Source organism: Camelus ferus, chromosome 2, assembly GCF_009834535.1.
Source record: "Camelus ferus isolate YT-003-E chromosome 2, BCGSAC_Cfer_1.0, whole genome shotgun sequence".
Taxonomy (NCBI): Eukaryota; Metazoa; Chordata; class Mammalia; order Artiodactyla; family Camelidae; genus Camelus; species Camelus ferus.
The window spans coordinates 116,382,745-116,405,782 of record NC_045697.1 but is presented as its reverse complement, the minus strand read 5'-3'; the positions used below and the strand labels follow the sequence as shown (position 1 = coordinate 116,405,782).

General features: G+C 49.7%; 2 protein-coding genes across 5 annotated transcripts in view; one reads left to right on the top strand and one right to left on the bottom strand.

The window, feature by feature from the left end:
• FNIP2 (folliculin interacting protein 2) overlaps positions 1–12,394 on the top strand; it is a 106,152-nt gene extending 93,758 nt beyond the window's left edge. For all 4 annotated transcript variants that reach the window (XM_032465874.1, XM_032465892.1, XM_032465864.1 and 1 more), the window contains 3 exons: positions 4,141–4,341; positions 7,769–7,884; positions 8,924–12,394. In XM_032465874.1, the coding sequence (XP_032321765.1) occupies positions 4,141–4,341; positions 7,769–7,884; positions 8,924–9,002 (396 nt within the window). In that variant the 3' untranslated portion in view covers positions 9,003–12,394. The remainder of the gene's footprint in view (positions 1–4,140; positions 4,342–7,768; positions 7,885–8,923) is intronic.
• The window catches only part of C2H4orf45 (chromosome 2 C4orf45 homolog), an 82,589-nt gene continuing 70,619 nt past the window's right edge, over positions 11,069–23,038 (bottom strand). The window contains exons 4-6 of the mRNA XM_006181295.2: positions 16,235–16,424; positions 11,398–11,544; positions 11,069–11,080 (exon numbers count right to left, since the gene is read on the bottom strand). Of these exons, the coding sequence (XP_006181357.2) occupies positions 11,069–11,080; positions 11,398–11,544; positions 16,235–16,424 (349 nt within the window). The remainder of the gene's footprint in view (positions 11,081–11,397; positions 11,545–16,234; positions 16,425–23,038) is intronic.

The window sequence follows — 23,038 nt, the reverse complement described above, 5'->3', positions numbered from 1 at the left end:
TTGTGTGGGCTGTTGGGTGAGGGTCTCTTTGAAAGGTGTTTTCTCACGCAGCATCCTCTTACTCAACTTCAGTTTAATCAAGCTATGGAACTTGCCAGAGTTATCCTCTATAGGACGGCTAACAAGTTGGTGCTTACATGATCCCCAAGAATCTTATGTTTTATAATCTAGAATATTTCAGAGAAAAATTCCTTCCTAGCCTCCAAGTCACCAATCACCTGCCCCCTTGTGTGTGGAAGAGGCTGCCTGGTGGCTTGTCCTATGGTTAAGTCTGCAGTTGTCAGTCGTGTGCAGAGTGTGGGGCCGGCAGTGAGTATGACGTCCATCTGCACACCTGTCGTCTGCTGCACACTCCGGGCTGCCCCTTGAGGGCTCACAGAGGCTCTGTTGAGAGTAGACATTGGGCCACGCCAGCGGCATAGAGACGGGAAGTTTCTTGGCCAAGTCACATCAGAGGCAACCGTGTTCTCTCCTCTCGACATAACACTGCGACCGTCACACACACTGTCACAGTCTTATCTCCGAGGGACTTCCACCCCGACCAGGTCCTCAGGTTTCAAAGGAGACGGCTTGGCAGACTCGAGCTAAAATGTCAGAGGCAATTGGATGACGTCCTAGATTCCGTTTCTGACACGCCAGGATACGTCGTGAGCTCTTGTATTTTGTGTCCGTGTGTTTCTCTCGGTAGCGCAGAGCTGCCCTGGGCCCCCACGGGGGGGGATGTCGTGATGCGCTCATCAGTTGCTGGGGGAGGGTGTGGCTCGGTGGTGGAGCGTGAGCCTGAGGTCCTGGGTTCAGTCCCCAGTGCCTCCTCTAAAATAAATAAATAAGTAAACCTAATCACCTCCTCCTGCAAATAATAGTAATAATAATAATAGTAATAATAATAATAATAATAAATGAAGACAATTTTTAAAAAATGAACTCATCAGTAGCTGAAGGACACGTACGTGGGGGGTGGTCGTTTCCGCCTCTTAAATGAGAAATAGGTAACCACGTGACAGGTTGGTCATTTAAACGTGGGACGTGCAGGAGAACGATCTTGACAGTTGTGCAGATGACTTAACAGGAACTGGATTGACCCTAAAAAGGAAGAAATCTGAGCAGAGGATTATTCACCAGGGCTGGCCTGTATCAGATAGCTAGCCCACGCCTGGCGTGTTGTTACGCTCATTTCAGAGGCTACGGAAGAAAAATGTGACTTCTCTCCTGGAGTGACTTATGCCATCACTGAGGAGACAAACAGATGTGAAATCGTGAGCACGTTAAGGCAGTGATTAAATGCCTGATGGTGAACGTGGGGTGCCGGGGAGACTGGACCCAAGCTGGGTCCCTGAGGACCCGAACCGTTTAGGAGGGAGGCGGGGAGACATTCAGGGACAGCCTGATAAGAGCAGGCGCCCTCCCTCCCCGGACAAGGGGGCCCTTCTCAGGGAGCCCGGGCGGGGGAGGTGGGCGCAGGCGCAGAGAGCTCTAAGGTGGAAAAAGACAAGTCTGCACTGGAGCGTTTCGGGGGACGAGCTGGAGCAGGTTGATGCGTCGCTGAGGGAAATGGCAGTGTGGTATGTTAGGAGGTCGCAGGGTTTTGGAGACAAGATTAACGTGGCAGACACGTTTTTCTCACAGACTGTGTGACTTAAGTGCCATCACACTTCACAGACGTGGAAGCCGGGCGGCCCCCAGCTGGCAGGGGACAGAGGCAGTGCCCCAGCCCTGTCCTGCCTGACGTCAGAACCTTTGCTCTTTGGTGACCATCAGAACCAAGTCCTAAGGACAGAGCTGCGGAGGTCAGGGGTCTGACAGGTGTTTGAATCATCGCCTGGTGGTCTGCAGCACTTGTTAAAGTGTTCCCTTCTCAGAAGCACGGTGCCACGTGTGTCACTGCTGGTGAGTGGCTCCTTGTGTGTACCCGGCGTGTGCGTGAACTTGGTACAGTTGTGAACTTAAAAAACCTACCTGACAGACTTCACTAAGGACCAGGTTACGCTGATGACAAGGCATTGTCATCTTGCTGTGAATTTATGACGCGGATTGAGCAAGAACTTGCAGGAACTGGTAAAGGGAAGTCGCTGCAGTCACCCCGTCCTTCCGCACTCCCTGTTTTGGTGCGTGTGTGTGTCTGTCTCTGAAGGGCAGGAGTCGGGGTCGCAGAAGCCTTCAGGTGGGAGCGGGACTTCGGGTCATCATGTGTGTGGCGTTTGTACAGTTTGGTTTCCATGTCTGTAAAGTGAGAACCATCCTTGGGAAACTGGGCTTCATTCATTCCAGGAGCCGCCTTGCCACATTCTTCACTTCTCACGTTTAAGATTCGTTGAACAGACGCTTAAGGAAAGGTCTGGCCATTAGACTTGCCTGATCGGCTCTTCTTCGCAATGGGAAACACATTTTAAGTCCTGACAGTCTCCTTCCTGGGTGTAATAGAGGAAAAATGTAGGCCCCAACACGGCTCTCATTCAGCACACCAGTCCCTCTTTCCTCATCTGTGAGAAAGAATGCAAAGCGAGGCAGGTGAAAAAGCCCCAAACTGGGGAGCCAGGTCGCCTGTTAAAAGCACAGTGTAGCACAGTGAAAAAAAATGTGACAATGAATATACGTATGTTCATGTGTAACTGAAAAATTGTGCTGTACACTGGAATTCAACACAACATTGTAAAATGACTATAACTCAATAAAAAATGTTTTTAAAAAATTAAGAAAAACAAAAGGGTACAGTATGACAGCCAATGTCTGGAGTTTCCGACATCAGCCTCCCTCCCAGCCCCGAGTGCTGTCGTAAAAATCCCAGGCCACGGTTGTCCGCGGCGGGGCTGTGTGCTGTGTGGCTCCTTCGCTGCAAGCAGCAGGAACCGACTCTTAATTTAAGCAGAAGGGACTTTATTGGAAGAATATCAGGGAGTCTTAGAAATGATAAGAAGACCAACGAACTAGGCTTGGCCAGACGGAGAACGAGGCATCCCGGGAAGTCGGGGACCAGGAACTCCCTGAGGGGTCTGTAGGAGCTGCTGTCTGGCCAGGAACACGGTGGCACCAAGCACCCTGGGCTTCCTGACCCCTTGCTACGGGGGGACCGCTGGGCATCCCCGGAGCATCTAATCGGACTTGCCTGGGTCGTGTTACCACAATGCGGTGGAGGGTGGGCGGCCCTCCAGGACTTACCCAGGAAAGGTCCTTCTCCAAAGGGAAATTGGGAGGAAGCTAGACTCAGCAGCCAAAGCGACAGTGGCCACCACCGGGCAGGGAAGGGACCGCACAGGGGACGAGGCCAGACCCGGTTTCCTTTGGTAAAGGAGGGTCAGAGGATGTTTGCGAGGACGTTGGCTGCAGGGTGCGTCCGCCTGTACCCTCTCCCACCCGCCTCCTTGCTTCTGTCCTGCGGCCGGGAGGGCGGCCTTGTGCTGCTGGTTTGTTCACGTGTGGACGCTCAACCTGTGTGGCACAGGGCCTGGCAGGGAGGCAGTCATATGGTGATCAGTTTCAAGGAATTCAGTTTTTTAGGCCCTTTTCCTTGGCTGCGTCCATGGTCACCCCGTCTGCCCTGGGGCATGGCTCTCGTCACTGCGCAGCTCCTGGGCGTTTGTGTCTTAAGTCTGTTCCTCAGGAGCTGTACTTGGACTTTCTGGCCCCATCCAGATAAGTGACTCGCTGCCCACGTCTGATTGCTGTTGGCAGCTGGAGCTGATCTACGCCTGCGGCACGCGGTTACTGAATCCACACTGCTTTGTGATTCAGGCCATGCCTTCCAGGGAATGCTGTGACCTGCCAGACCTTGTTCCTGGGGGTAGAATCCTTGTCCTCATTCTAAGTGTCCATTTTAAAAGGAGGGTGCAGTCTTGCAGAAGGAAGTGGACTTTAATGTCCGGGGCTGGAGGGAAAGCATGTGCCTTTGCACATTTCTGTGAACCCCCACATAATGATGACATTACAGTGTGCCTCCCGGTGCCACAGGGAAATAATGATTGCATGCTGTTTCTGTCAAGTAAATTTTTACATGACAGTCCGATAACACCCAGTGTGAGTCCCCGGGAAGCTCCCCACTCCTGGGGTGCCCATCACCCCCTCCCGCCCCTCTGACGCTGCTCAGAAACTTCTGGATGCTCTGGGTGACACCTGGGAAGAGCTGACCCTCTGCTTCCCCCGCAGCACCCCGTGCTGGACGAGCCCATCGCCGAGGCCGTCTGCATCGTCGCTGACACAGAGAAGTGGAGCGTCCAGGTGGCCACGAGCCAGAGGAAGGTGGTGGACGACTCGAAACTCGGCCAGGAGGTCCTTGTATCCAGCCAGGTGTCCAGCCTGCTCCAGTCCATCCTGCAGCTGTACAAGCTGCACCTCCCTGCCGACTTCGTAAGTATGGCCAGAGGACACGGCCCTTGGTATGGTGACTGTGCAGCCCGAGCTCCTGTGGACTGCTTGTGCCATAATTGGAGGTTAGATCAGTGGAATCAGACCTGCGACGGAAGAGCAGCACAAGGGTAGATCTCAGTCTCAGTGGCTCTCCCGTGAGACAGGGGATGTGGAACCACACACAGCTTTCTGAACAAGTTCTGTAGAAAAGTAAGTAAGGTGTAGAGGCAGGGACCACACAGAAAGGGAGATTGAAAATCCTCCTCCGGAGAACTCACTGGTTTTCCTTTTATTCCATCCATGCCAAGCAAGCTGGTTTCTGAAGGGACCGCAGTCCCGTGTGTTTGGGGACTGTCCTCCCCAGGTTGTTACAGATAAAATAGGATATGGTCTGTGTCAACACTGAAAATGGGAACGCACCAGACCCACAGAAGATGGTAGCAATCATTCCTTGTCAAATGGGATTTTAAATCATTTTGGTAACATTACATTAAATACAAGCAGCAGGCAGCGCCCAGCATCTCCTAGAAAATGATGACAGCTCTGCTGGAATAATATGCAAAAGAAATCCATGAGTGCGTGTGTGTGCAGAGACTGAGGGAAAATGTACTTAGAGAGGGAGGCAGGGAGGTTTCCAAAGCAGGAGGCAGCTGAAGGGCGCGCGCCCTGGGAGAGCCCGCGGGCTGGAGCAGATGCAGGTGGGTGAGCGAGCATCCCCGTCCGCCCGCCCTCCCTCTGCTCGATGCTGCTCTCTGCGCTTCTGCCCCAAACCACACAGCCGTCACTTCCCTTCCGGCCGCCACAAAAGATGCAGCGCTATCGCCCATGGAGTAGGAAGCAGAACATTAGCTACCTGCACCCGCCACTTACGGAGCAGTGATTTTCATGAGCTCCTGTGACCGAACCTCCAATCACACCACATTCTGCAGGAAGTCAGGGCTTCTCTGTCCTGGAAGAAGGAGCCCTGAGACACCGTCCGGCTGTCTTCGGAGGTGGCAGTGCGACATCACAGGGACACCGCTGGACGTAACCGGGGTAACGTCCAGGCTCTGCCACTGCCTCGTTGGCGGGCGACCTTGAGATCTCAGAACCTCAGCCTTCTCATCTGTAAAGTAAAGACGGTGCCTGTTCGACAAGCGTGTTTTGAGACTCCTCTGAAAACACTGCCCATGAGAGGTGCCTTAACCGCCAGTGGACACTCGTGGCCAGTCCTTTCAGGGCCAGTGGCCTGGCCTCGTGGCCCAGCCCCACTGCCTCCTAACCGTGTGCCTTGTCAGAGCTGAAGCTGGGGGAGCGACAGAACCCGTCTCGTGTGGTGACGAAAATGAAGTCAGGTGGTTCAGGGAAGCCCTTGCAGTAATTGTTACAGATGTTTTAAGCTCTCAGGAAACAGTACCGTTGGTGCCACTGTTGGAAACCATTGGTTCTCTCAAGCAATATTCGTGGCTCTGAAGACCGACACCACCGCTTCACGGGAACATTTATTTGGGCCTGAGCAGCGGGGGTGAGGGACGCAGGAGGCTCCTGTGGGTCTTACAGCCTCATACTTTGTTCTACATTTGTAGACAGCTTTCCTTTGTAGTAGCAAGTTGCTTCCTGCCGACTTGGAGGCTGAAATCTTTTCTATAAGAGAGGAGCAAGAGATTTGATTTTACAAATTTTTACTGTTATAAGTATTTACAAAAACTTTTATGTTGTAGTCTATGACATATCTCTTGTTAGATTTGACATCTTAGTTATCCCAGTGATCAGTTCCCATAGCTAATTCTTCCTCCTCCATTTGGGTGGAAGTTACGTTTAAGTTAAGAGTGACCGACTTAACCTGACAACATCACCATCAAAGGAAATTTAACCCACAGTTTAAAATTCTTCGTAAAAATCACTTGAATGAAACACTTGACTAAATGCCTGTTAGTTCCCTCAGTATGAGAAGAGAAAGTCGCTATTTAAAATTTCAGAAGTTAAAATTGAAGAAATCCATCTCAGAATTGAAGAAATCCATCTCAGAAAGGGGAGGGGGATCCCCAAACAGTTCTGTTTCATAATCAGGCTTTTACAAAGTGCTTTGAGTTCAAGTTTCGTGTCCACTCTGTGTAACCCGGTGTTGTCTTCATTTCCACGTGGCAACACCCAGTTTTCTGGGGGACCACGAAAACACTGTGAACGAGCTATTTTAAGACATAAAGGACTCAACATAATGTGAATGTTCTCTTTCATATTTTGTAACACTTAGTAAACCTTTGCATTTGCTCCGTTAGGAACTGAAACGTAACAGGACACCTTTCAGCACTGGACTTGGTTTACCTGGGGGGACGTGTCTGTGAGAATGGCTGCGGCCCTCCTTGCTTTGATTATTACTCTCACTTGCTCACCGGTTGTGCTCCAGCCACCCTGCACGGCACATTGAAGAATTTAAGCCAGTGAGAAACGGAAAAGATGGCATCTCTCATGGGATGCTTTTTCCATGTCACTGATCCGCCCAGATGGTCAAGATCAACATTTTTAAATGCATCTGTTAATCTTTTTACCTTGAAAACAGCAGGCATAATGATCTACAAGAAAATCACGTCTGATGGAGTTAGCCGTCCCGGAGCCATCAGGTGCCTGGATAGCTCTGCCTGCCAAACCCAAAAGCACTTGCCTCTGGTGCAAGACACAGATGGTGGCTGCTCACTAAAAAATGAAGCTGGACACAATTCCAAGCATAGAGACGTCCTGGAAATAACTGATCTTTCTTTACTGTCATCAAAGACCTACTTAAAGTACATTCTTGAGAGAAAAAAAAAAAAAAGAGTTCAAAATAACCTTGTTCCAGTCATTCTGGGGATGTCTTACACCAAAATAGTCTGAGATATAGGGGGGAAAACAGTAACAAAGATACTTTTTACAAAATTAGGTACAATAACAAAAATGCAGATGGCTATATGGGTAAGTAAGTCATGGTGAATTCACCTTCTGAAAAATTATCTAGTCATCAAAATTACATTGATTGAAGAATTTTTAATAACATGGGGAGAGGATTATTCTAAAGTTTGTGAAAACAGGAAATAATTGTACTTACAGAATGATTTCGACTATGTGAAAAACATACTTTTTTAAAAAAAAAGATTAGAGGATACATATGAAGGTCTTCATCAGCTTTTTATATATATACACATTTTTATTGAATTACAGTCAGTTTACAATGTGTCGATTTCTGGTTCTATGGAGATCTTAAGTCATTGGAAAACTTAAACATTATTGTTTGACACAAACCTCTTCGTATCTTTCCTAGTGGTGGGGTTTGAGGGGGCTTGTGATTGTTTAAGTGTATGTTGAAGAGCTGAGACAGCGTCTTGGGCTTAGAGGCGGGTTAAGGGAGTTGCTCCTAGAGCGCCAGCGGGGACCCGGGCGCGCGCCCTCACCGTGGCCGCGCTTGGCTCCGCAGTGCGTCATGCACCTGGAGGACCGGCTGCAGGAGGTGTACCTGAAGAGTAAGATGCTGTCCGAGTACCTCCGCGGGCACACGCGAGTCCACGTCAAAGAACTGAGCGTCGTCCTGGGGTGAGTTCTGTGAAGTGGCACCGCTTCTCCCCGCGACGGGGCTGTCCTGGCGCTGTTCCCCCGACCCAGCCAGCCGCGGCCGCCCTGAACCCGCAGACCCCCCCAAGCGCGTGCGGCTCCCCAGTGAGTTTCACACCCACCCGGGGACAAATGCAGACCTTTAAGCTAGCGGTGCTTCCTTCGTCTTCCCCTTGGGTGGTTTTCTCCTTGAAAGTGGAAAGTGAAGTCCCCTCCACCTGCCCGTGTCTGGTCACTTCAGAAGGACGGGAAATCACCAGCTGTCACTCCAGCAGCTGTGTCTGCCTGTCTTGCTGGAGGAAGGAGGAAGGGCCGTTCTCCGGGACTTGGGGGCCTGCCCGCGTGTCCTAGGGGTGACTGCACCCTCCTCCCTGTCTGTGCGCCCAGCAGAAGAGGGGACGTGCTTGTTACTAGTCGTGTGTCACCTGCGCGGGAGTCTCTGCCCTGACTTCTCTGGGAGAAGTTCTGGCTTTGGTTTAATCTCAGAGAGAAGTAAGAAAAAGACACTGGGCACATGGGGAAGTGTCCCCCTTACCTCTGGTGACTGTCCCCCCAACCTCTGGTGACCATCCCCGCACTTTGGGGCAGGAACGCATTTTCAGCCCTGAAATTGTCTATTACGTCCACTCATCCAAGTGTGACCCCAAGACTCAGGCGTCTGCATTGTTGTCCGAGTTTCCATCCATCACACCCAGGCTGTGACCGACTGTGCTGTTTGGCGCCCAGCGTTTCCTGTCACACGTTTGTTTTCCTTACGTACCACACTTAAGTCCCCTCCCCTTTTGGGGCATTGGCTTCTGCAGGTAACTTGCAGGTTTCAGGTGTACAGGGGAGTGGTTCGGTCAAACATACACTCGTGCTTTTTCAGATTCCTTTCCATCGTAGGTTATTACAAGGTATCGCGTGCATTCGCCGTGCGGGGCGGCGGGACCCTGCTCGGTGGCGGGGCAGGCTGGGTGCCGGGCAGCGGGCCTCCCCGGTGAGCCCTGCACCTTGCGTACTCTGTCTCCTCTCTCCGCAGCATCGAGTCCAACGACCTGCCCCTGCTGACGGCCGTCGCCAGCACCCACTCCCCCTACGTGGCTCAGATACTCTTATGAGCTGGCGCTCAGGCCGAGTCTTCCCGCGAAGGAGGAGTCAGGCTCTCCACCGGAGGAGGAGGGTCAGCCCTCCGTGTCGCCGAGGCCACCGCCGTGCCATGTGGCTCTCCAGGGGATGCTGGGCCGGGTGACATGGTTCGTGCGTGTTTTTCCGAACACGTCGGGCCTCCGGTTCCCGGGATTCTCGTGCAGGAGGAGGCGGGGCCCTGCGTGGACGCGGAGGCGGAGCTGCGGGTCCCGACGGCGTGTGCGGGCGGAGCAGTGACCACCTCCCAGCGCGGACCATTCCAGGAGGAGACGGCTCAGAGCTTCAGCGTGGGCTCTCCAGGCGGAGGAAGCCTGTCCTGCTGTTCTGAGAAGGGTCCCTGGGTGCCAATGCCGAGGGCCGAGTGGGAACTGGCTGTGGGGACCAGAGCTCCGGGGACCCGCTGCTCCCTCGTCTTCCCCGAGTTTACCTCGTTTGCGATGCTGGCGTGGGCAGGTTAGGGACGCATTGTTGGTGCAATAAACCCAAGACTCATGTAGCCGCTTCACCCCATCCAGACGTGGTCCGCGCCGCACGCGCTTGGGCCCGCCCCACGGCGTTCACCTTAATGCTTCAGAGCTTGCCGCAGCCTTTTCAGAGGCCGTTTACCAAAGCCGTTTCCACAAGCTCAGGAGTGTCTCCGTTGCTCGGTTCTTCCAGCCGAAGCCGCCTTCTTCCCGGAAGAGTGAGGACGAATGACCGTCGAACTTTACCAGGTACCGCTGTCCTGGGCGGACACGGCACCTGTCACGGTTCTGGGTGACTCACGGAAGGGACTAGTTTGAGCGTTTGTGAACAATCCACACATGAGCTAAATTTTTACATTATCATCTCCGTGCCTTCCAACCCCCACGCCCTTTTTAAAACACCTTTCCAGAAATTCACTCACCCGCCAAAATGAAGAATCGTCCATGCATTCACACAATTTGCTTTAAAAAACAAAACAAAACAAAACCTTAATTTTCTGTCGATAGAAAAGAACTTTAGTTGACTGATGGTGAAACAGATGATGTGCTGATGTCCAGGGTAAAGGAACGACTTCTCGAGGAATGGCCTGGTAACAGGCAGGAGTGAGCCGAGCCCGGCAGACACTGCCCGCGCCCTGCAGCTCGCGAGGACCGCTCGCTCGAACCAGGCTCCCATTTCCTTCACTGTCGTACGAATCGATTCCAGTCCTTTCCATGTCACCCCCACACCTCACAATACGAAACGACTTCAGATTTTCTGTCCAATGAAATCCTGATCCCAAACACCAAGTCACAGAAGTCTGTGTCTTAATTCTGTTACAAATGCGAGTTACTTGTTTGACAGAGCATCGCAGCAGAACCAAGGGAGGAAAAACAGGTGTGTTCTTCCTTAGGAATAATTCTTTGGAACGGGTCAGGCCTGCTGCCCTCCCCTCTTTACCACGTGAAGTGGAGGTGGGTCCGTTAAGGCTCTTAAGATCTTTAATTTACATTTTCTGTCTTTTCTCTCATAAACTTGACGTTGTCCATTCTTTATGTTTTTTGTTTGTTTGTTTCTTTTCGCCTGACGTCTGAGATTGGTGTTTTGAGTCCCTGGTTCCGTGACAGGGTTGTCGTTGTCACGTCCACAGATGGAGTGGACCTCCCCCGATGCTGCGCTCATCCTGCCGTTTGTTACGTGTGCATCCTTGTGATAAACGGCGAGCCACCTCCCGGCTGCACGGCTCCAAGCTTCCGCATCTCCAGTCCCCTTCCTTGTTTACACATTCTGGGCGCCCCTCCGCCTCCACCTCCTAGGGGTTCCTAGGAAATAACAGATACAGAACTGGCTCTGTCCTTGTGGAGGGGAGCGGCCTGTTGCAAGTTGGACCCAGGCTGGGGGAAACTGAGCTCTAGATGGCTGGTTCCACACTTCACCTAGAAACCCCTCAAAGCCTGAGGATACTGGGTTTGCCTCAGTCTACTGTCCCCAGACCCCCGGGGAGAACGTCCTGTGGGGAGGCTTTGTGGGGAGGGGTCCCCAGGGTGGAGGTGGCCTCAGGGATGCTCAGGGCTCCAGGCAGCATGTATCCCCGTTAGCCGCTGCCCTACAAACACAGGCCAAGATGGTCCCTGCTCCGTGTAAGCCTCCTTATCTAAGCAGCCCCGCGTGTTCGCCCAGAAGCGGAGGGGAGAGTCTCGTGGCGCCGTAAGATGCATTCGTGGCACCGTAAGATGCATCCTCAGCACCGCGCAGCACCCGGCGGCTTCATCCGCCTCAGCCCAGGAGGCAAGAAGGGACCCTGCCCTCTCCCGTGCCCACCTCGAGAGAAAAAGAAAAAGTTAAAAATACACATGAACACAGAGCAAACTACCTCAGTTGACAGGACCCCACCTTCCGGGCTCCCCCGCGCCGAGGTCTTACCTGGCGAGCGTACCTTCGTAGCGCCCTGCTTGTCCGGACGCCAGCGAGCAGGCGTGTCCGCGCCAGTGGGACGACGTCCCTCCGGGCATCGCAGTCGGCTCGTGCGCGGTCCACGAGTGATGCCAGCGTCGAGATGATTGTGTGCGTCTCAACAGGACGAGGAAAAGGTAGAGTGTCGCTTCCGTACTTGTGCAGAATTCCAAAGGGTTTTATTTTTTATCAGTGTTAAATAGCTTTTTGTACAGGCTTCAATCCATTTTTTTTCTGAAGCGTGCTGTTTTTTACTGAAAGCAAATATCAACTTTTCACATCCCACGGAACTGCTGTTTACACATCAAAACTTTAACTTAACCATCCTTTTCAGAGTGGACTTTTTTGGAGGGAGGACAATCCCGGCCGCTCGATGATACTAAGCCGCTGTGAGCGCCCTCTTGTGAGGTCCTGAGATTTTATAAAACTTAATCCGTAGCTTTTTAAGTTCCACACTAGACTTGGGTGTACATAACAATAAGGAATAAAAAGTGACCCCACCGTTCTTTTAAACATCCGGCTTTTTCCACTGATGCGTACGTACTTTTGCAAGTATTTTGTTCACGCATACTTTCACCATGAAATTGAAAAAGTCTTCAACTTCTCGGTAAATGTGAACCATTTGTTTTCTGTTGTGCTTTGGGGGTGGGGACGTTTTAATATCATATTTGCCTAAATCAAGCTGCCCTCTCTGAATGTGCATTTTTAAATGTCAAAATTCGGTGAACCATCCCAGATTGCAGTATGCTTAAATTTAAGTGGTGTTTAAAAAAGGAGAAGATTATAGGGTTGATTTGTTGTTATTGAAGCTCTGTTAAGACAAATTGGTAAGACTTTCTGTTTTTGATCAGTTAAATAGTGATCAATGTCAATGTATGGAAATCTTTTCTTAAAACTTGTTCACAGATTATTTTGATCCATTTTTCTGTGGCATTTGGTGCAATAAACCTTTTGAATTTATCTTGAACGTTTTCCTGGTACTGCACATGATTTGTTTGTTGCATTTAATTGGACTGAAGTTCTCATTTCCAGTCACTCATGCTGAAACAAGTTCACTGTGTAGATCAGAGGTTTTCAGCAGGGATGTCCTGGAAGTGTTGGACATTTCTGGTTGTGTAGTGATGGGTAAAGGCTGCTGGCAGGGAGTGGTGGGGGCTGAGGGAGGGGAGAGACATCTTGGAACGTGTGGGACACCCCACGGAACGAGGAGCTGTCCTGCCTCCTGTGTGACTTCTAATATCCTGCTGACATTCGTGTGGCTGAAAGACCCATTTATAATGATCTAAGCTCAGAATTTAATTCTGCTCTATAGGGAAACACAACTTATTTCTCTCATGATTTGAACAGAGGCTGAATTTTCCAGGGACACCACTGTTGTACACACTGAGGCAAGATTTTACTTGGTAAGGTGTGGATTTTAACAGGAATTGACATAATTTGGAAAACCGTGTTCCCAATCGCTGTGGTACCCATGTAGTGTGAGTCATCAGTGGTCTACCTGTATCTGCGTTCGCTCATCTCTGTTGCCTCCTGGAGACCCAAGCAGAAGGAAGCAAGCGTCTCCTTACCCTCATCATAGTTTCTGTTCTAATCCACCAGTGCCCCAGTGTCCAGGTATTAAAATATATATTCCTGTGAGTTTTAAGATAGTATAGCTGGGCACTATATTGGTTTGTTATAAATTAAGTGTGTGAGTAGTTTATTTTATTTTTGAATTTTATTTTAGGAAAATCAAGGGCATTAGAGAATATTTTCTATGAAAGGGATGAGATCATTGATCCCCGAGGCCTCAGGAAAAATATGCTATCAAGTATAACTTTTGTAGCAACATCATACCATATTGAATTATGTTAAGACTACAGGAAGAAGTAATATTAGATATTGCAAAATCCTTTCTGGATTAAATGGAAATCTCCAGTGTTTTCCATGTCCCCTTTAAAATCACGTCCTTGACAACAACTTAGACCCGTACATACACACCAACCACATAGCTTTCTGGGTCTGTCAGGTGCTTGCTACAGGTGACCTCATTTAATCCTCACACCTGGACGAGACGGGTACTTTTTTTTTTTTAACATTTTTTATTGATTTATAATCATTTTACAATGTTGTAGACGGGTACTTTTAATAGTTCATCTTAGGCGTCTCATCTTGCTCAGGCCATGGTACCCAGATATTTGGTCAAATACCAGTGTGGATGTTGCTGTGAAGGTATTTTTTTTAGGTGAGATTAACATTTAGAGGTTTAGATTACTTTGAGTAGAGCAGATTATCCTCCATGGTGTGAGAGGGCCTCGTCCAATCAGGTGAAGGACTTAAGAGAAAATAGACTGACATTGTGTAGGGAAGGGAAGGGAAGAAAGGGAAGGGAAGAAATTCTGCCTCCAGGCTGCCTTCATGGCCTTCTGGAGTCTCCAGCCCACTGTGCAGGTTTGGGATTTGCCAGCCTCCACAGTCTCATGAACCAGTTCCTTAAAAGAAAGCTACCTACCTACCTACCTTCCTACCTAACTACCTACCTAACTACCTATCCATGTAGCACCTGTCTATCGTCTACTTATAATCTATCAATCTATCTACCCATCCATCCATCCATGTATCCATGTATCCATCCATCCATCCATGTGTCTATCCATCCATCCATCCATCCATCCATCCATCCACCCATCCATGTATCCATCCATCCACCCATCCATCCATGTATCCATCCATCCATCCATCCATGTATCCATCCATCCATCCATCCATCCATCCATGTATCCTTCCATCCCTGTATCCATCCATCCATCCATGTATCCATCCATCCATCCCGCTGGTTCTGTGTCTCTGGAGAACCCTGACTAGCACCGGTACTTGAGGGGTCGGTCCAGTTCTATATATGATGCCCCCAAAATGGAGACGGGTAGTGGAATACCGCCACACCCATGATAGGAAGCGGACTTTGAAGTGAGATCTCTAATGCAGTGAACAGTAAGGACCTCAGCGTCACCCCTTAAGGGCTGACATATCCAAGTCACATGATCTCTGAGTATGTGTAGCCAAGGGGGTGCTGGAGAGCAGGGGAAGTCTTAAGTGAGAACCACCCTGTGGGATGGCAGAGAAGGAGGTCCCACTTCTTCGTGCACCGTGGGAGAGGAAAGCCTGCCTGTAGGCATTAACCCCTGCAGCCGGGTGCGAGTTCCCACAGCTGGGCATCGCCCTCGGCTGTCGGGGACCTCCGGCCATCACCTGCAAGTTCTCAGTCTCCCGACTTTCTCCTCCGTCCCCCTCCCCATTCTTTATCCCCAGTTTCTCCTTCCTTGACAACTCAGCTCTTTCTAGAGAGGTTTACTTGTCATTCACTTCTTTGCCTCCTACCCTCGCCCCACCCGCATCTCGTAAGGTCTGTGGTCCACTGTCTCCCTTTCCTCCTTCTGTGCAGCTGAGGTCTCCCCCACATCCAGTCAGTACCCAGAGTGCCCAGCTTACTCTCTGCATCCCAGATGCATCCGCTGTTCCCCTTTCTCTTTGCCTTCTTTCAGTCCCTCCTTGTCTCTCAACAGTTACCAAAATGCCCTCCAAACTCGCCCTTCCACACTCACGCCTCACAGCAATGCTTCTAATCCATCCTCCCCCTAGGCTGATGTCTAAATAACCTTCCCAAAAGTTTGAAATCATTTCTAAGTAAGTCTTTTCACAGATTTTTTTTAACATGCAAAAACATCTCAGTTGGATTCAGCAAGTGACAGGAGGCATTTGGGATCATTTAATCCACGATTGCTCTAATCCTACACAAAATTAGTTCAGTGGTGGGAAAGAGCTAATCCAAGCCTCCTCCTGCATGCTGCAGCAGTCTCATCTGGACCCAGCTCAAAATGCAGACCACGTAGGCACGCTCGCAGCCGAGCCGCTCCCTTCTTCAGTACAGAGCATCCTGGGGGCAGCACCCACCAAGGAGGGCTTCTAAGGCTGCCTCACAGGATTTCATATACATACATAATTAATTGTTAGATGGACAACTGCTGACGCATCAGATCCCTGGAGAGAGATGATAAGCAATATTCTGGGGAGGTAGCACGGTTCTCCAGTGGAGCCAGGAGACCCCCTCCACGTAGGGAGCAGGTGTCTCCAGATGCATCCTGTCTGGTCTCTTCGCCGTGTCATCATGGAAGGCTGCTGTCACCCTCCACCCTGAAATGCCGGAGGACCGCAAAGCGGACCCGGCTGTGGGATTATGCAGCAGGACCCCAGGAAACAGCTGTTCATTTGAATACATGCTTACACACTCTTTCCTTGGCTCTCACGACAGCTACAGAATGTTCAGGACAGATACTAACACCCCCGTTTTCCCAATACAAAAACCCGTATCAGGAAATTACGCAACTCGTTCAAGATTCCACGGAGAGCGATGGGGAGGGAAAAACCCTTGAATTGGAACTGGTATATTCTTACTCTGCTAACCAGTCTGAGAGGTTTTAAGAAGGGTTGTAGGTTTACCTCCATCCCTCTGCCTGAGACCGCTCTCAGGTTTTGGAAACCAAGAAACTGGCCATTCTCTCCAGGTTAAACCACATGATAAACAAGCAGTTCTAAGGGGTGAGCCCCACACCTCCTGTTTTCTTTATCTACAGTGTGGCGATGATACCCACCTGCCCGCTGTGCGGACGTCACTGCGGAAATCCAACATGGCTTACAAAACGTTTTGATAGGTTAAAAGGAGATGTAAGACTGATTATTTGTAGCATTAATATTAAATAGCATTATTGAATTCTCACGTTGAAACAGCCTGACGTTTTCTACGAAGATCCAGACAAGCAAGTGACCCTACCTCCTCCCTCTGGGGCAGCTTCGGCAGCGTGGGTGGTCTGGAAGTCCTGGGCAGTGCCGCCTTGCTCTGCTTCACAAGGGTGGCCCGCCGGGAGTTTCTCTGATTGGTGTCCTCATAGTCACCCATGTGCCAGGCAATGGAGCCCCGGCTGTAGCACCCCTGCGCATCCATGACCGAAGGGCTTGGTTGCCTGAAATAGGAGCAAGTTGGTTGGTTCTCAAATCAGAAAGACATTAGAAGTAAGGCCACCAGTTTTCAGACAGTTGAGATCTGTCTGCTTCTGTTGCAATTCCAGGTGATGTCTAGCTTGGCAAAGCTAGGGACCTGAGCCCGCAGCCAGGGATCTGAGAAGCTTGCGGATTCCGCCCCTCCACGTCCCTAGACATCCAGCTGCTGGAGATGCAGAGAACTACCTGCCCAGCTGGACACTCATCTAGGAAGCTTGTTGATGAAGTTGCCTCTGGGCCACGGCTGCTCCGCACGGCCTTCAGATACCAGCACGCAAGGGGCTGGGAATTTGGAGGCGGCACATTGGGGCTGAGACCTCGTGGACCCACAGGTTCTCCTGCAGGACAGGCCCGCCGGGTCTGAGATCTCAGGGGGGTCCAAGGACACACCAGCCTCACTATCACAGGCTCTGGCTTTGGACAGTGTGCAGGAGGAAAGATCTCAGCTTCAGACTCTTTCCCTAGAGAAATCACTGTCCTGGTTCCAACACCCCTAAATTAGAATATTACCTGAGGTCTGCTTTCCCACTGAAAAGGGCCAGGTCTGGGGAAAAGACAACGAGATCATGGTATAAGGATGTGCTGTCTCATTTGGAAGGCTGTTGTCGCCCGAGAGAGCTCTTGGGGCTTCTCACCCCCAGACCCTTCCAGCTGGAGCTCAGAGCCTCTCGGCCACTACAGAGTCCCTTCCTGAACTCTGAGTGTCCTGGCCTCCCCGGTTCTTTGGGTTCAGATTCCTGGCAGGCCTGCACGGCCCCTCACTCCATCCAGAGCACGGCACACAGCAGAAGTGCTAGGGGTCTGGGGGCCGCAGGAGCAGGACAGGGACCCTGTTAGCACAGAGGTTAGATACCCATGTGGAGCAGACCATCACCAGGTAAGTCAGTCACATACTGGAGAGCATGGAGAGAAGTAAAGCCGGGTGAGTGGCAGGACGTGCAGGCCGGCTGTTTTGTGAGGACTGGTGGGCAGGAGGCCGCAGTGCTGGAGCGGAGGGTGGAGTGGATGGGGAGCCAACAATTCCAGCCCCTCGGGGTCTGATAGCCCCTTCTTCCCTCTTCCCAACCACAGAGCCCCGTGTCACCCTCCAGCAAACCCACCACGGGCACCGAGCGACCTGCAGGACGGAGACCGAGCTCCTCTGAGCGGCACGAAAGGGTGTGTTAGTTTCTGTCAGTTTCTGGTTTCCATGCTCTGCCCTCGGGGCCTCCCAGGCCCTCTCCAGCCGGGCCTGCGCTCACCTTGCTCCCCTAGTCCCCCCACCAGCTCCGGGGAAGCCTGCCTCCAGACCCCCAGCCACAGGCTCCACGTTTCCTTGTCCCTCCTTCCCTGACAAATGCAGCCTGGCTGGACGCGCTGCCCTTTCCGGGAAGGCCTTCCTTATTCCTGTCCCCAAGCAACTTTTCCTCCTCCAATAGCAGGTGTATTTGATTTCCCTGGTGCAAACTGTTAGAATAGACTTAAATTTCTAGTGCCATGGGCTCTCTCCCTCCCGACTCAGGGCCCCTTAAAGAAGCCAGCACATGCCTGGGCCATTACCCTGCCTGACACCCCGCTGACACTCAGCTAATCTGTGCAGGATGGAGTTGGGGGCGGGGAGGAGACCAGAGCTGACTTAGTTTAAGTTTGCGGACCAGCCCTCCTGTTCCCCTTCCCCCGCTGTGTCTGAGATTTCTTGCTTACAGGATGTGGTAATAGCCCAGAATCGCTTCAAGGCAATGTAAAGGAAAGACAGTTTCTAGTTAGAATGTATGGAACAGGCACTGTTGACAGTTTACAGACGAATGATGCATAAGAAAGCCATTTCATCCAAATGTGCCACGTTTTCTTAAAAATAGTATATTATGGAAGTAACGGTGCTGAATGGATTAGAAAAGAAGAATCCTTGCATGTAGCTAGTCTTCATTTAAGTCCTAAAACAGCTTACAACTTCTATTTGAAAGTCAGACCACCCCACGGCCCTGAATCTTGCAGCACCAGGAGCCATGCAAAGTTAAACGTTCGTTGTAATTCAAAGATTTTAAAGATCTTTAGAGAAAACAGCCACGTCAGCTGTGGAGATTTACACGCACTGTGTGGAGCTCACAAATGAGGCACAAAAGTCGAAAGAGGTAAACCAAGGGGCAGAAGTTTTGGCTCCAGAAAGGTTTGGAGCATGAAATGGGGCCGTCATAACAGTTAGTTACAAACACACAACAGCAGTGAACTCACGCGTGCACACACACACACACAATGCGATCATTCTTAGTGTAACATTCTTACTACTACTGACTCTTGTGTTAAGTTGGCCCCTAAGGCTTGAATTCTTTTCTTGTTGAAATAATTTCAAGCTTATAGAAAAGCAGCACAGGACGAAAGCTTCTTTCCCTGAACAATCGGAAAGTACGTTGTTGGCATGATACCCATTATCCCCAATATGTGAGTGTGAAACTCCTGCAAAGACATTTTACATAACCTCAAGATAACCATCAAAACCAGAGGAAATCTGCATAAGCAACAAAATGAAAAAAAAAACAAACAGAACGACGTCAAACTGAAAAGCTTCTGCACAGCACAAGAAACCATCAACAAAGGGAAAACACAACTTACGTCATGGGAAAAAGTATTTGCAAACCATGTATTTGTAACAGGTTAATATCCAGAATATATAAAGAACTCATACAACTCAATAGCAAAATAAACGAATCAATTTTTAAATGGGCAAAGGACCTGAATAGACATTTTTCCAAAGAAGATACATGAATGGCCAACAGGCGCATGAAAAGATGCTCGACATCACTGATCACCAGGGAAATGCAAGTCAAACACAATGCAATATCACCTTACGCCCATTAGAATGGCTGTCATCAAAAAGACGACAGATAACTGAGGATGTCGCTGAGGATGTGGAGCAAAGGATGTCGCTGAGGATGTGGAGCAAAAGCAACCCTCATGCACTATTGGTGGGAATATGAATCGGTGCAGCCACTGTAGAAAATAGTATGGAAGGTCCTGAAAAAAATTAAAAATAGACTTACCACATGATCTAGCAATTCCGCTGCGGAGAATATGTCAAAAGGAAACAAAACACTAACTCAAAAAAGTACCTGCACCCCCGTGTTCACACCAGCACTGTTTACAATGGACAAGACGTGGAAACAACCTAAGTGTCCGTCGATGGATAACTGGATAAAGAAGTTGTGGTATGCTGATACACAAAGGGATATTATTCAGCCACGCAAAAAAAAAAAAAAAAAAACAACCCAGGGAAATCCTACCATTTGGGACAACATGAATGGACTTGGAGGGTATTATGCTAAGTGAAATAAGCCAGATATAGAAAGACAAATACTATCTGATCTCACTTATATGTGGAATCTAATAAAAGCCAAAAACAAAACCCACCAAAGTCATAGAAAAAGACATCAGATTTATGGTTACCAGATGCATGGCACAGGGGGAGAGGGAATTGGAGGAAGGTGGTCAGAAGGTACAAATCCCCAGTTATAAAACGATTAAGTACGAGGGATGTGATGTACAGCACAAAGGCTGCAGTTAACACTGCTTCTCCTACAGTGGGAAACCAGGCTCCCATTCTCTTTATGTATTTACCTATTTGATCAGTCTTCCTATCACCAGCATCCCATTGCGACCTCCATCCCGCCACCGTGTGCCTTCCCCCTCGCCCCATCTGGAATCCAGCATGCTACCACCCCCAGATGCCCTCCCGCAGATGCCCATCTCACCCTGCTCTGAACCACGCGGTTCCCCAGCTACTCATCCTGCAGTGACAATTCCTTTGCTTGGCTGCCTCCCTTGACTCTAGTAAATTGCAGGGGAAGGGAAGAGAAAGGCAGCCAGGTATCTTGGAAACCTCCCCAGATGTCTAAAAGGGTACTTGTGTATGTCAGATGCTTGAATAAATGAATTTTCTAGCACTACATCTAGACAGATGGACCTTCAGTGCAGAAATCATGCCATATAGCAATTTAAAAATTAAGTTATAATCCACATACCATAAATCCACACGTTTAAGTAAACAAGTCAATGGTTTTTTTTTATCACATTCACAAAACCGTGCAGCCATCACCACTAAGTCAGTACAGGTAATTTCATCACCCTGAAGAGCAGCCTGTGAGAGACCCAGTAGCAGCCACTCCCCATTCCCCTGCCTCCAGCCTCCGGAAACTACTCATATACTTTCTGTCTCTGTGCGTCTGCCTATTCTGGTGTCACTGGCCCCCGGGTACATCCCCACATTTATGTATTTCAGACTCTAAGGGGCAAGCGGTGAGGTCCTTCTACTGCAGCACACGGTGAGGTGAAGGCAGCCACACTGCCCAGGGCAGCTGCTGAGTGGACCCACTAGCCGTGGGGGCCCACCACGTTGCAAGGAGGCAGTGGGCTCTCTCTGGTCCAGGTAAGGGAACACTGTACCACTGGAGCCTGGATGCCTGTCGTCTGTCCTCAGTGACCTTTGAATCACACCCTGGTCTCTTCCCTGGCTGGCACTTACCTGCCTGTTAACCTTGGCCACACCCGTGTTCTAGTCTGACCTGTGACCCAGCCTGACCGCCTGCTGAAACAGTTTCCTTTAGTATTTTGAACTTATTTGCAGAAAGTGACAAAGCTGTTGTCCCGTAACTGCGTCTGTGCCTGCTTGGAGACAGTTTCTATTGACTGCTTTTTCTCCCCCTGTGTATGGGCCATCCTTTCCTGTTCCTTTGTCTGTCTCTGTAATTTTTTATTGACAAGTTGACCTGTCAAATAATAAATATGCCAATTCTGGACATGAGATTCCCTCCTCCTCCCTCAGGCTCGTTGCTGTCGCCACGTGGATTGTTTGCGGTGGTGGTGGTGGTGGTGGTGGTGCTGTTTAGTGACTTTCCTGGACTAATTGTTCAAGGTCTGTCATGTGTGTCCCCAGAATTTCCTGCTCGGTTAGCTTAGTGGTCAGCTAATAACTGGAAAGAAATCTCCTTAAAGGCCTCCAATCAGTACATCTCCCGGCCTTTGTGTGGGTCTGGGCACACCTTCGATGCCCTGGAAGGCAGTTACGGCTCTGCCTTAGCCTTCGTTTCTTGCTTGCGTGGAACCTCAAGCTCAGCCAAAGGGCCAAAGAGATCAGGACCTTCTCAGGTGTCTCCTGGGCATGTGCACAGCCTTTTATATGTTAGATCTTTTTGAAATCCCCCTTAGATATCTCATTTCCTGGTTTTTCCCTTTTAAGATTTTTGGTCAGTTCCCTGTTCGCCCCATCAGGTGTTCTGCGCCCCCAGGCAGCTGTGATATTAAATGACGATCGGTTTTGACGGGTGCCTGTGAAACAGAGCCGTTCACACAGAGTCAGGTCAAATAGCGACACGCCCTGAGAACGGAGCTTTTCCAGGGATTCTCAAGACAGATCAAATATAACATCTCTCTGAGCAGGAAGCTTTTCAAGGAGCTTCAAATCTGTCTTTCCCCTCCAGTAACTGGTAGGTTGCTAGTTTTCACAGCTACCATGGTTGTGAGGCTGTTGGTTTTTTTCAAGGCTATTTTGAAGCTGGAAAGAGAGAGTGGGAATAGAGCGATTTTAATTTAAATTGAAAATGCCACAAAGATCATGCTTCTTTCTAAGATTCAGCCATTTTCCTTAAATAAATTCTTCGTGGATTATTGGGAGCATCTGCTTCTTCATCCCCAATGTGATTTTGATCATTTTTGCCACTGTTCTTATTTCTTTTATGGAGGAATATATTTTTGGAGGTCCTTACTGCACCATTTCCAAAGAGTTTCCAAGCTGAATTATTTAAAAATGAAATGGAGACTCACTATTGAAGGAAAAATTGTCTGTACCTTCTGTTTGCACGTCTTCATTTGCCCCTGTTCCATCCATTGGATTCTGCTTTGTCTGTGCTGGTTCTGACTCTGGCCACCAGCAGCCTCCTTACCTTCCGCCAGATCAAATCACCTCTCTTCAGACTTTCTGGCGTGACTTCCCAGAAGCACGTGTGACTGCCGGCATTGTCCTCCTGCCGGCTTTCCACTGGGCTTCCGACCTCTTTTCTTTATGCCGCTCCTCTTTGTCATATCACCGCAGCTACATTTCTTCTGGAAGAGTCTTTCATTCCTTTGGCTCCTTTACCACTGGTATTCCATCCCGGATTCTCACCTCCGTCCATCACCACCCATCTCCAAACCAGGAAATAGTCTTTGTATCTGGTCATCCAAACAACATCAAGAGACTGATGTTGAAAACATTTACTTGCAGCTCGAGAAATCTAGACACAAATCCTCAGCTTCTGACTGCACAGAGCACCAGGAATCTTACAACCCATCATGACAGTAATGTCTAGCCTTTACTGAGCTAGATGAGGCTTCAGACACGATGCTGGTTCCTTGATACGTATTACGTCTCTCTAGTCTTCATAATAATGCCACATGATAGATATCATTTCCTCCTTTTTACATCTGGGCTTAGGTTGACCAAGTAATTTACCCAAAATCAAACAGTTAAAAAGCAGTAGAGCTGAGATTTGAACTCAAGAGCTGTCTGATTCTAAATGTATACAGTTACCTCATCTGTAAAATCTGGATAATATTATAATACCTACTT